General features: G+C 41.1%; 1 protein-coding gene and 1 pseudogene across 3 annotated transcripts in view; both read right to left on the reverse strand.

Moving 5' to 3' along the window:
• Positions 1-15,364, reverse strand: part of asap3 (ArfGAP with SH3 domain, ankyrin repeat and PH domain 3) — a 114,636-nt gene that overhangs the window by 21,853 nt on the left and 77,419 nt on the right. For all 3 annotated transcript variants that reach the window (XM_055158742.1, XM_055158749.1, XM_055158737.1), the window contains exons 8-14: positions 14,241-14,316; positions 8,754-8,840; positions 7,651-7,760; positions 2,171-2,240; positions 1,616-1,703; positions 1,477-1,525; positions 461-621 (exon numbers count right to left, since the gene is read on the reverse strand). In XM_055158742.1, coding sequence (XP_055014717.1) covers positions 461-621; positions 1,477-1,525; positions 1,616-1,703; positions 2,171-2,240; positions 7,651-7,760; positions 8,754-8,840; positions 14,241-14,316 — 641 coding nt within the window. The remainder of the gene's footprint in view (positions 1-460; positions 622-1,476; positions 1,526-1,615; positions 1,704-2,170; positions 2,241-7,650; positions 7,761-8,753; positions 8,841-14,240; positions 14,317-15,364) is intronic.
• LOC129411480 (5S ribosomal RNA) lies at positions 682-798 on the reverse strand (annotated as a pseudogene).

Here is a 15,364-nt window from a genome sequence, read left to right on the forward strand (position 1 = left end):
TCACTCTCACACTCACACACTCTCACACTCACACACTCACACTCACACACACACTCTCACACGCTCACACGCTCTCACACTCTCACACTCTCACACTCTCACACTCACTCACACTCTCTCACACACTCACACTCACTCTCACACTCACACACACACACTCTCACACTCTCACACACTCACACACTCACACACACTCACTCTCACACACTCACACACTCACTCACTCTCACACTCTCTCACACACACTCTCACACTCTCACACACTCACACTCTCACACACACACTCACACTCACTCACACTCTCACACTCTCACACTCACTCACACACTCACTCTCACACTCTCTCACACTCTCACACTCTCACACTCTCACACTCTCACACTCTCACACTCTCACACTCTCACACTCTCTCACACTCTCACACTCACACGCTCACACGCTCACACGCTCTCAGTCTCACCTGGAGCTCCGCAGTCGGCACAGGCGTCGTTCCCGGGCATGTGCCTGAGCTCGGTGATGATGGAGCGGGATAACTCGTGCAGGCCGCCCCCCTGGAGCTGCTCTCCCCCCAGAGCCGTGTTCAGAGCCTCCTCTTTACTGTTCTGCAGCACCCACATCCAGCTGCACACAGGCACACAACAGCACCACTTACAAAACACCAATACGACATCATGTGTCGCCCCCCTGTGGCACCTGGAATTCCTAGCGATCTCCCATCCAAGAACTGCCCAGGCCCAGCCTGCTGAGCTTCTGAGATCTGACGGGATCAGACTCTGACAAGCTGGTATGGCCACATGGTTTGACATTATAATGTGTTTAATGTAGATTTGCACAAGTCTCACAGAAGCAAAACTTAAAACCACATGACTCATTTGCATAAACTAAGCGAAGAAAAAAAGCTCTTGTGTCGCTGATGTGGTTCAATTTCTGTCGGATTAAAAGACATGACTCAGGTGAATACAGGTCAGTGTGACCAGATTTGTGTTTGTCAAAACCAGGACAGCGTACGGGGGGAGGGGGGCGGGGCCTCGTCATCCACATTGAGCAACTCTCACCTGGAAAAACTTTATCCCACTGGACACTGACACATATGTGCTGCTTTATACACTGTGCACATGGACTCACACTTGTCCCGATCGGAACGATAGGCGGGAATTTCTTGTACAAATCCTGGTTAAATCCACATTTGTGCTTCGGTTCGTTACAGACTGACCCACTGTTTGTGTCTCGCTCCTTCTGATGCAGAGACACATGTACACACCTGTTTGTCCCCGGACACAGATGTTTGGTCTCCAAACACTACGCACAATGACCTACATTCGGTTTGTCGATTAAAAATGAATGTAATCGATGAAATTCTTAATGATCAATTATTGATTAATCGACTAATCATGCCCATCCCTAATAATTACAGATGATTATAAAGCTCAGACTGATTCCTGTGAGAATCCATCTCTCTGACACGTGCACACTTACATCTTACACTCCTGCTCGTCTTCAGCCTGGAAGTGGTACGTGCGATTATCTGAGGAAACAAACAAACACACGTCACAGAAAGAACGATCTGCTCAGACGACACGCACAAGGTTACAGGAAGAGAGAGGAGGGAACGTACGAGTGACCAGGTCGAAGGTTCTCCTGTCGTCAGGGTTGGGTCGCACCTGACAGGTCAGCAGGTTCAACTTGGCTGGAGGTCGGTTTATCTGAAAGACGCACACATCACTTTATTATAAAAGAATCAAGATGCTGAATTAACAAGAGGCACAAACAGCACTAAAATGTAAGTAGTACAGTTCTATCACAGACGTATCTGCTCGTCAACGCCTGATCTCGGAAGGATTAGAAGCAAAGCAAGTCCTGGCCTGGTCAGTGTTTGGACAGGAGACTGTTGGAAATACCAGGTACCAGAGAAAAAGCTCTTGTGCAAACTGTAATTACAACCTTAGGAACAACATGTCAACCATCTCGTCTACTCTTAGTGTGGTGTGTGTGTGTGTGTTGAAGTTTGTCAGTGTCATTATCGTTTTAAAGAATTGCCAAATTGCTCCAAGACGCAAAGAAGGAATTTAAGGAATGGAGCTCACACAGAGGTGAGACCGACGACCTGTTTCCAGAGTGACTCATGGATCTACAGAGTCCTGAACCTTCACGAGCTGCTCATTGTTCTCACCGTGCTGTGGGAAATGGTCAGACAGCCAAACTTCACCCCGCACTTCCTCTTCTGCCACACTTTACGGATCCTGTAAGGACACAGACATGAGTTTAACAATCTTTTGTATAAACAACACAGAGCTTTGTTTATGCAAATTAGCCATGCGGGTTTAAATTTAGTTTCTGTAAAACGTAAACACATGTGCGTGAAGCTGCATTAAACACATTATTTCTCAATGTGTATTGAAAGAAAGAAAAGCCGAGTACAGGAAATGTCTGTAGTGCGGTGGTAGGGAGGACCAATCACAGCTCGTATCGTCTGCGTCACTTCCCCTGTTGTCTGCGTCGTTTCGATGCGTAGTTAGAAAATTTTGGAGGTGCACATTGGTCGACGCAAAGGCTCTGCATAGGAGGTATGGGTCAACGCAAACTCTCTGCGTGGTGACGCCGACGATTTGACGCTGGACTGTAAATTGGCCTTCAATCAGATTTAACTTTTTGAAACTCCCAGATGAACATTTTGTTAGTATAAAACTTCACAGTAACTTCACATACAGAGCTCAGTATGAATGAGTACACCCAAATAGAAAAGTAATATTTTATACAATATGTCAATGAACACAAAAAATATTTGCAAAATGTGCACAGACTAAGTTTAATACAGCCTCTGTTGAACTTAGAACAAAAAATAAGATTAATAATATAACCTAGATTACATCATTTTCAGTTTTAGTGAAATGAGGGTGGGCTCCAAATGTGTAACTGAACAAACATTCAACCATAGGTGGATCTCATGACTCACTCCACAAGTGTCCATCCGTCGACTACAAAAGGATGTTACTTAAAACAAACCACTTCCCATTTCCTGCTGTCAACAAAGGCACCATGGAAAAGAAATGACACAAGACCTGAGAAAGAAAATTATTTCTTCACACCAGAAAGGTGAAGATCAGCAAAGCCTCACTGTTACAGTATTTTCCGGGTCATTAGACGCGCTCTTAAGCCTCCAACCCATCAAAAACCGACTGTGCGCCACAATCCAGAGCCACTCGAGTGTCCCAGTACGACTTCAGTAAACTACAAAGCCGCACCACCCGCAGAACACGCAAACACACACGGAGCAGACAGCGACCGCACAGACAAACACACCCACAGACACACTCATCACTCCACGCCGACAAGGAACGGAACGGAGGAACGAACCGAAAAAGTTCAATGTGCCGCTTCTAGACACGACTGAACAACTGAGTCACTGCGAACACGCCGACAATCCGTTGGTCCCAGACACACCCTCCCTACACGCCACAACTGAACAAAGCCCAGAGTCACTGTGAACGAACCAAACAAACAAAACCACTCACCCATCCACACTGTTGGGTTTCCTTTAAAGTCCCACGTGGTTTATTTGTGAAAAAAGTTCAAAAATAGACCATTTAATGACAGTGCTCCTTATAATCCAGAGCGACTAATAGCCTGGAAAATACGGTACTTTTCAAAGGGGTGTGCTCGTTTATCCTGAGCACTGGAAATGTATTCTGTCCTAGTGATTTTAAAAGCTCAATATCAGTTATCAGCCACAACAGAAAGAAAAATATTGAATACTGGTAAAAAATACCCATCCCTACTATTTCCCACATCGTGCACGGACGACCACATCGACCACATCGACCGGTTTAGGTCTGACGTGGCCTGATGTGAAAGTCCTTTTTAGATGCAGTAGCAGTTTGTAGATTCTCAAGATGATTCTCAAATCTGAACTCCCAATGAGGTTTGTGCTTTGTGTTTTTTTGTATGTCTAAAACTTGTCTTGTTGTGATATCGTATTGTCAAAAGTCTCTCAGTAAAATCGTGGACCATCACAATATATCGAATCACAAGTCTCTTTGCTTAAATTCATTGTTATGGTTCAGCAACAGATAAAAAAAAACAAGGGAACTACATTGACCATGATCCTTTGCTCCATTTTGGTGCAAACTACATGAAGAAATAGCAGTTCTAGGCACTTTAAGGGGAAAGTTTAAGGCATTTTAAGAGGAAAAAGAAGCATATTCACAAAAAATTGCAATAAATACATTACCGGGAGATAGGCCTGTAACAAAAATCTATAAATCAATTAATCGTATGATAACTTTTAATGAGCTCAATAACTTTTCTGGCCGCGATAAATTCTGTTTGCAGCTTGTTTGTTTTCCTCGTTCTCTCTCGCTCTCAATGAGACTGAATGTTGACTCGTTTCGTTTAACAAGCGTAATGACGCTTGAACCAACATGCGCTGAGTTTATCAACACAGCAGATGCTCGCGTAGCCTGAAAGCGCCGCTGTCTGTGCGGCTAAACATGAAGCCGCAACGTGAGCAAACGAGATCAGCGCCAAAACAAGTCACGATGCCGAATCAGCACTGGTGATCGGGACACGTCTCAACAGCCACAACAGCGAGTTAAAAGCAAACGACGAGAAGAAATGTCTCAAACCCCAACAGCTGATAAACCCAAACCCGAGCGACACAACTAACCCCGCCCCCGAGAAGAGCCCGAAATCCACTGAAATCCCACAAGACACCGACATGACACCAGACAGAACAGAGACTCCCTCATAGTGAAAAAGGATCCTGTGTCGTGGGTTAATACAAACATTGAAATGACCAAAATGACAAGACAACAGCAGCAGAGCAGAGAGAGACGAGACACTATATACCAATGCAAGTCAGACTAAAATCACTTTTAAAGGCAATATCTGGGTTTCACATGACGTCACAGGGCGACGTTTGTCAGCACAAAATCAGATGGACGGCAGGAAGTGAACTGACTGGAGGAAAATGCCGATGTGTTGTGTAGTTTACAGCTGTGCCAATTGTTCTAAACGAGAGAAGGAAAAGCGATTTTTTTAAGAGTACCGAATATAGTCGTCCACAAAGGTCAGAAATGGGAAAAGCCGACAGAACAACGCCGTAAAAAGTGGATTACAAACCTGTTTGTGGTCAGGAGGAGCAGAATTCGCTAATGCTCGTGTCTGTGGTGACACTTCATCAAAGGTTTGTTACAAAGATAAAATTGTTTTTTGTGGTTTACCTAAACATAAACGAATCATTAACGACTAACGGCGAACAACATTTGTTGACATTATATAGTTGGGATAGAGGTTACTGCCGATACACTGCAGTTTTTTCCATAACAAAACACTCACCCCGGCGAAGACCAAACGATAATCATCATTTAGGCGTTTCGCACCGAGGTTGAGGATCCATCCACTGACAAAAAAAGTTCTATGCCTCCAAACTTTTGTACTTTGCCTTCATCTGTTGTCTGGTGTAGAACGACGTCTGAAGAGATAAATAGTTGGTGATCTCCTCTGCCTCGATTGTCGGCAAATCTTTTACTTCGGTTGAAAATTCTCTCATTTTCAATAAGATCAGGGTCACGTCCAATATATTTGTCGACTAACTGCTCGTACTTTTGCCTCGCTTCTGCCTCTAAATCCTGACAATAAGAACTCTTCTCCACATCTGTGTTCTCCAGAGCCGTGTTTGTTGGTCGTGTTTGTCTTCACTTCCTGCCCTCCACCTGAAATTCGCGCATCATCGTGATCACGTGACTGAAACCCTCCTATTCTGTTACAGAGACTTAATAATCCATTTTATTTATTGCTTTGGTTGTATTTGGCTCAACAGTGGTTTATTCAAGTGCATTTTTGTTCACAGGTCCTCGCTGTCAGTCAGACACATTAGACTAGTCCTGTGTTAACAAGTCTGTTTTATTTTGGCCTGTTGTTTTTTGTTTGTCTTACACTTCCTGTGTTAAATGTTCTTTAGAAAGTCAAGTTTATTGATCTTTGAAAGGATGTATTTGCATTTTTATTCCAGTGTCATTATAACAGTTGAAATTGGTCTCAAAATGTCAATATTATTGTTTATCGCAATAAATTCTTGGTCAATTAATCGTCCAGCAAAATCTGTTATCGTTACAGGCCTAAATGTTTATCGTGAAAACAGAGAAAATGTTTGAGTAATAAAGTGCACGAGTCCACCCCCTATTAAAGAATGTGAGCCTGCAGCAGACACATGAGCCCCTGTGTGTGTGTGTGTGTGTGTGTGTGTGTGTGTGTGTGTGTGTGTGTGTGTGTATGACGTAAGCGCTCTCTCCCTGCGTTTCTCTCCAGCTGCTCTCCATTACAATCAGATGAAGATTCAATCCGGGCCTCTCCCCAAACTAAAGCACTTGGCCGCGTTCTCGTCTTCTCCATCTGTCATATACGACTCCACTGTGAGAGCGATTCAGCTTCACAGGCTTTTACATGCTTTGGGATGTGGAAATGGAACTTAATCGGTGCAGTCGGCGGCTCCAAAAGTCGAGAACGACAAAAGGAAGGTTCACGAGAAAACATTTAAAGCTGGAAAAGAAGCACTCGCAGTATTGTGTGTTTAAAAATCCTACTGTACGGGACTCAAATGTGACTTTAAATCACGTTCGAATGTTATTACCTCATCAAAAACACACCCAGAGCTGAGTTTTGTTACATTCACACGTTTGAGTAACACTTTATTTATTTTCAGATGTCATGCAGTGATAGTTTTTAGGTTAACAGCTACTTTTGACCTTTTGTTTAGTACAGATTGGCAATTGCAGAGCTGGAATTATCCAAATGAGTATAGTGAAAGTGTAAGGAGTTTAAAAACACAGTGGAGCACTTCCTGTATATATATATATATATTTTTTTTTATAAGCACACAGCTTAAATGTGCAGGATTTTTGTGTTAACAATTGTGAATGAAAGAAACCAAAACTCCAGCTATGGTTCTTTTCTGATGAGGAAACAACAGTGTAACAGATTAGAAAATAACATAAAATATTCCTTTTTATGTACAATTTCGACTTGATCTTAAGGTAAGTGTGAGAGATGTGATCAATTAATTTACAGTTACACATGATTGTTGTATGAAAGACTTGATTAATTAATTTACAGTTCTACGTGACTGTGGTGAATTAATGTAAAACTGTAATTGTTTTGAGGGTCACTGACACCCCCCTATTGTTTTTATGGTGTTATTATTTTAAATTCTGAACGTTGTGGTTTTTACGAGATGTATTTGAACGCCTGGCACAGTTTTTTTTAGTACGTGCCTTGAACTAGACTGAAGTGTGTTTTTACCGCAGCTCGGCACGGTATGAGAGCGGGGACTGTTAGAGCCGATTAAATCTTTTTGTGTGTGGCTTTATAATAAATATCCCCTGTGGAAGAGAACCTGAATCGTTTTTGTGCCTAAAGATCTGCAACATAAGTCTTCACCTCCAGATGTTTTAATGAGATGAGGTTAAAAATAACCACTAAAATGGAAGTGTACTGTACAGTCTCAAAACTTTTACGGTTCATTCAATGGCTTCTGTTTCAGTGAATAATCGAGTACCTTTAAAACATTTGATACCATGTACAAGAAACGAAATAATAATAAAATAAAAAAGTAGTCAAGAAAAAAAGAGAAATAGTAAATAGTTGTCATGTTACCCGTCGCTCTTCTTGAGCAGGAAGCCGGACTTCTCGGTGCCGTACTTCTTGTTGCCCTGAGGCTGGTGGATGCTGTAGCCGTTCCCTGAGTTCTTCCTGTTGAGGTACTCCTGAAAACATCACGAAACATCACAAAACATCATCATGCTCACGTCTCTGAGAGGTACAGAGGGTAAATAACCTCATTTCAATTCCCCTGTGTACATGACAGTAGGGCTGTCAGAAGAATTGAAAATCAGATACTAACTAATATTAAACTAGTGTCAAAACTACAGTAGGTAGGTACAGTTGGTTTAGTTGAAGACGTTTCTCAGCTCATCCAAGCTGCTCCTTCAGTTCTGGTCAGACTCTGGTGGACACTTCCTTATATCTGTCTGCAGGGAGGAGCTAACTACACTGAAACTACACTGAAACTACACTGAAACTAACACACATCTACTTGTTTACAGTTTCTGTTTGTTAGTTGGGCCTACTGACCTGAAATAGGTGTGTGGGGTCTAATTAACAGAACAATTCATGGCCATAATGGAGCTTCCACACCTCTGGACCTGACCTGGATACACCTGTTGTTCTCTTGTTTGTTTTGATTTAGGTTTGAGGATGGAGTTGTAAATGAGGAGAGATTTCTGTTTAGAGAAGGATTCTCTTTCTTTACAAAAATGGCTTCTTTCACTCTCCTCTCAAACCAATTCTTTTCTCTGGCTAAAATCTGCACCTCGCTGTCCTCAAATGAGCGGCCCGTGGCTTTTAAGTGGAGATTCAACCAAACTAACTTTTGTCCAGTCGACAAACTGAATTTTCTCCTCACCATGAACTCTACCTGATCGACTGAGGGATTCTTCACACACTCATTTGAACGCATTTGAAAGTATCAATACTCAAAAGGTCACAGTCACAGGAAGGAAATGAACTTCCTGAAAAGCTCTAGAATGATCTATGACTAAAGAGCAAAGCTGGATGACAGAGGGATTACACAGATTTACAGCCACATGGCAAGATAAAAAGATTTAATGTTAAAAATTACATTATTTTGTCTAAATAAAGTATGTTTTGAATTGGCACTGAGTCTCTGAATGTTTGGGTGAGTACAGAACCTCCAGTACCTCCTTCCCGTCGACCTGGACGAGCAGCCTCAGAGAGTCCCTGAGCTGCATCAACTTCTTCACCTCCTCATCCTGCTCCTGTCGCACCTGCACACACATTGGTAACACAAGTCACAAAATGTGCTCATCAACATGCACCTTCAACAAAATGAAGCCTGAATCCGTGGTGTAACAAAATTAGACTGGGCTGAGTGAAAGACGTGGTTTTAAATGTTTCAAAGCAGAAGAGGCTGAAATCTGCGTGAAGTTCAATATTACATCACAAACCAATGACCAGCACAACGGTTACAACAATCTGACCCTTCTCCTACAAACGAATGAATAAGTCTACGTTCAGACTGCAGGGTTTAACGCTCAATTCCGAATTTTTTCTGAAATCCGATGTTTTTTGCGAGGTCGTTCACATTTCCAATTAAATGTGACTTGTATGTGACTCCAGTGTGAACATTAAAAGTGTCCCACATGTGACACTGGAGACACGACGACGTCAACCGCAGCGAGCGTCTCTGTGTTTACAGAAGTTGTCCAAACATGGACGCAGCATCTAGCACCTGGAGATTTTAAAGTTCCTCTCGTACCGGAGCCAGAACATGAACAACTTACTTGTTTTAAGGAGGAGATTGAGAAGGAGAAGGACGAGGTTTTTGGCCGTGGTGTTTTGTGGGACAGAACGTTGAAAGGAACGTGTGGATGTGGAGATGGAGCCAAGAGTGGTGAGTGGAGATGTGCTTCACTTCAGTGACACGGAGTTCATTAACAATTTTCGCCAACTTCAGCGCAGAATAGTGACGTTTGTGTCTTGTTGATGACGTGTAGGTGGATGAATGCACTTTGGCCGTTCACACTGAAGTCACATGTCAAAAGATCAGATATGTATCAGTTTCAGGAGCACATATCCAAGTGTCCTGGGTCACATTTGAAAAAATTGGATCTGTGTCGTTCAGACTGTCATTAAAAGATCAGATACAGGAACATAGAAGCCAAAAAATCAGATTTGGGTCACTTCAGGTGCAGTCTGAACGTAGATTAAGGGAAGTATGGCAGAGAAATATCTTTTTTAAACAATAACATTCACCACATTGAAGACATCAGCATCAAAATAACATTATACACTCGGGGTGTAACAGTTCATGGATTCTTTTCGAGCTGTTTCTGTACAGGGCGTTGGGTTCAGTGCAGGGCTGTGCACAAGTGAGTTTGCGCAATTTGTGTGTGTTTATATTCCCCCATGACATGTGCAGCTACAACATGGATCTATTAAAATAACTGGAGGTGTTGCTGCTTGTCGCTGCCTCCAGTTGACATAGTGACACTCACTGGTACGACAGCGGGCTTCAAACTGCTCGTGTTCGTCTGACAGGGACAACTTTCCAAAATGTCAGATTTTGTGGCGATTTTTACCCATTTCTAGATTATGCACCATTTCTCATCTCAAAATCCTTCAGTCGTCTTAAAAAACTCTTTATAATCGTTCGCTCCGGCTCCGCTCTGCTCCTCTCGCTCTGATTGGTCAAAGTGATCACATGATAAACGAGCTCGCATTCTGTGTGTGAGCTCATGTGCGTTGGCATGTGCCCGCGCGAGAAAAGACTCTACTCCACATGCCAAAAGCCACCGGAAGATCCTCACCGGGCTAAAGGTGAGTCTGGAATCATGAGACATTGAGCTCGGCCCGTTGACTTGAACGGACGGCTACACGAAGGCTCGGCTTTTTACTCTTCATGAGGAACTCGTCCGTGATTGGTTCAGAGTTTCCCACAGCGCTTTATAGTTAGAGCGACGCCTTGACAACAACTGCCCCCCGACTTGACTACGTCCCTCCAAAACTACGGTCGTCGCGCTGCCGTCCTCACTTTCGCCTTTCACCAACAGACAAAGTTGTTTTTTCTGGCCAAAATTGGAAATGTTGGAACTGTTCGTGCTGCACTTCACTTTTTTAAAAGTTTTGTTTACTGTTTACAAGGAATTTATTTTTTATAATATTTCTTGGTGATTTGAGAATATTTGAATTTAACTTATTAGTATTACCAAGCTACAGAAGCCCTGAGCAGCAAGAGAAAAAAAACAAAAAAACTTTGGACTCTATTTTCTAATTGTTTTTTTTTTTGTTGTTGTTTTTTTTATTAGAATTTTCTTCTTCTTGTTATTATTATTATTTTTTTTTATTTATTTATTTATTTTTTAAAGAACAATTATTAGAACAATTATAGAACAAATATTATTATAAAAGAACAAAGAAATCGGTGCAAAAAAAAAAACAAACAAAAAAAAAACACTTAGAAAATAGAGTCCAAATGACGTACCTCTGTTTTTTTTCTCTTGCTGCTTAGGGCTTCTGTACCAAGCAGCACTTTGCATTTATTTTATTTTCCCATTTGTATAATGTTGAAACAAATTGCTGGTTTAATAAAAACACAAATAAGCAAATAGTTTGACATTTTGTTCCCAAACTGAACCGAAAATGAACCAAACGGTGACTTCAAAACCGAGGAATGTACCGAACCATGACTTTTGTACCGTTACACCAAAAGTTGGTGTAAAGGTCAGTTCTGGTCAGACGCTGGTGACACTTCCTTATATCTGTCTGCAGGGAGGAGCTAAATAACTACTCTGAAAATAAACAAAACAAAACGTCTTCAACCAAACTAACTTCTGTCCAGTCGACAAACTGAATTTTCTCCTTGCCAAGTTCATGTTAAAACATTGTGTTGAAATTGTATTTTTCTTAAAGTTTCAGGTTGTTCATAATATTATAATATTTTGTAAAAGAAAGAGTTCATCAATTCAAAAAGATTTCTGTAATAGATTTGTGTTTCTCTGCACAAATATTTGAGCTTATTGTTATTTTTGAGGTTTATATGACATGAGTTTTCTGATCCTGACACTTTGGGATCAAAGTCGGTTGGACACGACCCCCGGAACAAAATGACTTTGACGCTCCTGGTCTAAACACATTTAAACAGTCCACTCTCATCACGGACGATACTGACACGAAGAGAAGAAGAAACACATCGTGCAAACACTAAAACAACATCTATACCTCCACTGGGCCATAATCAAAAAGGAGACAACGGGTCAAAGACTAAACGAATAAATCACAACAGACCAGAAGAGGGCAGCAGGATCACACAGATCTACTCACCTGACGTCATGAACCCATCCAGACGACTACGAATAAACACAACATAATGAAACCATAACAAGAAACGTCAGCCGCTCCTTAAAGATACAACCACACAAGAAGAAAAATGTAACGCAACAGTGCAGAAACTGAAAGCGCAGAGACTGAAAGCAGCGTTTATTCCCTTTAAATGAGAATAAAGTAACACAAAAGCTGTTATTTAGACCTTAAGAAACTAACAACTTTGTGTAAATAAAAATATATAAACTTTCTGGGACGACTACGACTTATGGTCTTATTACTTGTGTTCAACCAGGATACCGGATGAAAGTGATATTCAGAAGCCTGTATCTGATCCAGCTCGTTTTTCAGTCTCGGCGTCAGTATCTGATTACAGTATCCCCTTACCTTAGGCAATATATGAAATTTAATGTAAATCATGTGGAAGATAAATAAAGGAGAAACAGGAAGGGCATTTCATATTTGCAAAAAAAAAAAGAAAAAGTAATGTGAGAAGCAAGCATCAAAGAGACTCCTGAACTAAAAATCAGGGGATCAGAAAACAACAAACACTGGATTAAATCAGAAAGTGAAGTACAGATCCCACTGATGTTGACGACACAACCCGTCTCCTCACACACACCTGCTCAGTCTGACACCACAGGAGACGTGAACGTTTTCATTGTCAGTGTTGTTTATTTTGTACGATCATAAACATTAAACTTCTGTGCCTGTTTTATCATCATTATCAGTTTGTATGAGCATAAACGAAAATATACTAGATATTTTAGATATACGTGTGTATGTATGTATGCAAGTATGTATGCATGCAAGTATGTATGTATGCAAGTATGTATGCATGCAAGTATGCATGTATGTATGTATGTATGCATGTATGTATATATGCAAGTATGTATGTATGCAAGTATGTATGTATGTATGCAAGTATGTATGCATGCAAGTATGCATGTATGTATGTATGTATGCATGTATGTATGTATGTATGCAAGTATGTATGCATGCAAGTATGCATGTATGTATGCATGCAAGTTTGCATGTATGTATGTATGCAAGTTTGCATGTATGTATGTATGTATGTATGTATGTATGTATGCAAGTATGTATGTATATATGTATGTATGTATGTATGTACCCAAGTATGTATGCATGTATGTATGTATGCATGTATGTATGCAAGTATGTATGCATGCAATGTATGCAAGTATGTATGCATGCATGTATGTATGCATGTATGTATGTATATATGTATGCATGTATGTATGTATGCATGTATGTATGTATGTATGCATGTATGTATGTATATATGTATGTATGTATGTATGTACCCAAGTATGTATGCATGTATGTATGTATGTATGCAAGTATGTATGTATATATGTATGTATGTATGTATGTACCCAAGTATGTATGCATGTATGTATGTATGCATATATGTATGTATGTATGCATGTATGTATGTATGTATGCATGTATGTATGTATGTATGCAAGTATGTATGCATGCAAGTATGCAAGTATGTATGCATGCATGTATGTATGCATGTATGTATGTATATATGTATGTATGTATGTATGTACCCAAGTATGTATGCATGTATGTATGCATGTATGTATGTATGTATGTATGTATGCATGTATGCATGTACATATGTGTATATTTATGCACTGAACACTACAGGTCAGCACTCCAAAGGTGTAAAAAAAAAGAAAATAAAAGTGTCAACCACGTGATTATCAATTCAATAATATTAATAAACAAATGTCGTAGGACACTATAAGTTTTTAAACTTCATCCTCCTTTTGAGCACCAGGTCCCAAACGCACATGTCCTTGTTCTTTGATATTGTTGTTGTTGCTCAAACAAATAAAAAGAATAATGAGTGTGAGACCACCAGGCGACAGGAGGAGTGTTGTACAGTTTGCACCTGAAGTAGAGTCACTATCACAAATGTGCACTTCATCCCAATCGGCGCAAACATACGTGAGGAACAACGCTCACATTTTTACTTTACTTTACTTCAAACTGGATTAACGGCGCTGTGTTGCCCTCTGCCCCTAACGCTCTGTTTTATTGGCCGTTGCCGTACGTGGTGATGTTTATTGGCTACACCACACACACACGAGTCTCGATGAGCTTCATTTGACTGAACACTGTGGGTGGCGTTACACTCAGTCCACTTCTTAACAGCGCCTGTGGTGTGACTACATGACTGATGACGGGGCGCGTGTTGTCATAATATCACGTGTTTATATGAGCACATGTTTGCACAATACACACAACACAACACAACACAACACAACAGCGCCGTGTCCAGAGGGAAGGACAGACGTTCAGAGTGTGTTTACCGTGTGAATGGAGGTGGCCAGTTTCTCTATGAACGGAGACAGGTTTTCTGCAGCTTTCAGCCCGTCTTGAAAGAAACTAGAGAAAAGAGAAAAGAGAGAAAAAGAGAGAGCTGCTGAGTCATGATTCATCTCAACAGGAGCTCACACACACACTGGTCGACCTCACACACACAGAGCAGAACACCAGGAGGGGAAACATGTGTACCGTATTTTTCGGACTATAAATGTCACTTTTTTCCTGGTTTGTGTGTTTCCTGTGACTTATTCTCTGGTGTAACTTATATATTAAAGTGTTGAGAGTGAAGTGTGGAGAGGCTCTAGTCTCGTGTGTGAGGATCTGCTGCTCCTGTTCCTCCTGCACCACTGTCACTTGGCTCTACTGCGCATGTCTCCTGCAGAAAGAGCCTCTGTCCCGTCTGTATCATGTCAGTCGATCGCACCGTTACTTCTGCACCACTGAACAATTTAACATTTAAACAAACTCATAAAGACAAAGACTGAGAAGACTGAACACAAACGCCCCCAAAAACAAAATCAGATTCTGCAGATTATAAACAGTGTTGGGAAGGCGACTTTTAAAATGTAATCCCCTACAGATTACAGATTACATACAACAAAATGTAGTGTGTAACGTAATCCATGAAATTACTTTAGGTGAGTAACGTAATCTGAATACTTTGGATTACTTGATTTGTTGTAGAGAAGCAAAGACGAGGAAATCGTAAAATAAGATATTTTGTCTGATAAAAGAAAATAAAAAGCTGTTAAATCCTGTTTTAGACCTGGTTTTAGTCCTGGTTTAGACCTGGTTTAGATCTAGTTTTAGTCCTGGTTTAGACCTGGTTTAGTCCTGGTTTAGACCTGGTTTAGATCTAGTTTTAGTCCTGGTTTAGACCTGGTTTAGTCCTGGTTTAGACCTGGTTTTGATCTAGTTTAGACCTGGTTTTAGTCCTGGTTTAGACCTGGTTTAGATCTAGTTTAGACCTGGTTTTAATCCTGGTTTATACCTGGGTTAGTCCTGGTTTAGACCTGGTTTAGATCTAGTTTAGACCTGGTTTTAGTCCTGGTTTAGATCTAGTTTAGACCTGGTTTTAATCCTGGTTTAGACCTGGGTTAGTCCTGGT

The sequence above is a fragment of the Boleophthalmus pectinirostris genome, unplaced genomic scaffold, assembly GCF_026225935.1.
Source record: "Boleophthalmus pectinirostris isolate CB_2022bp ecotype Guang Dong unplaced genomic scaffold, ASM2622593v1 HiC_scaffold_10, whole genome shotgun sequence".
NCBI lineage: Eukaryota > Metazoa > Chordata > Actinopteri > Gobiiformes > Gobiidae > Boleophthalmus > Boleophthalmus pectinirostris.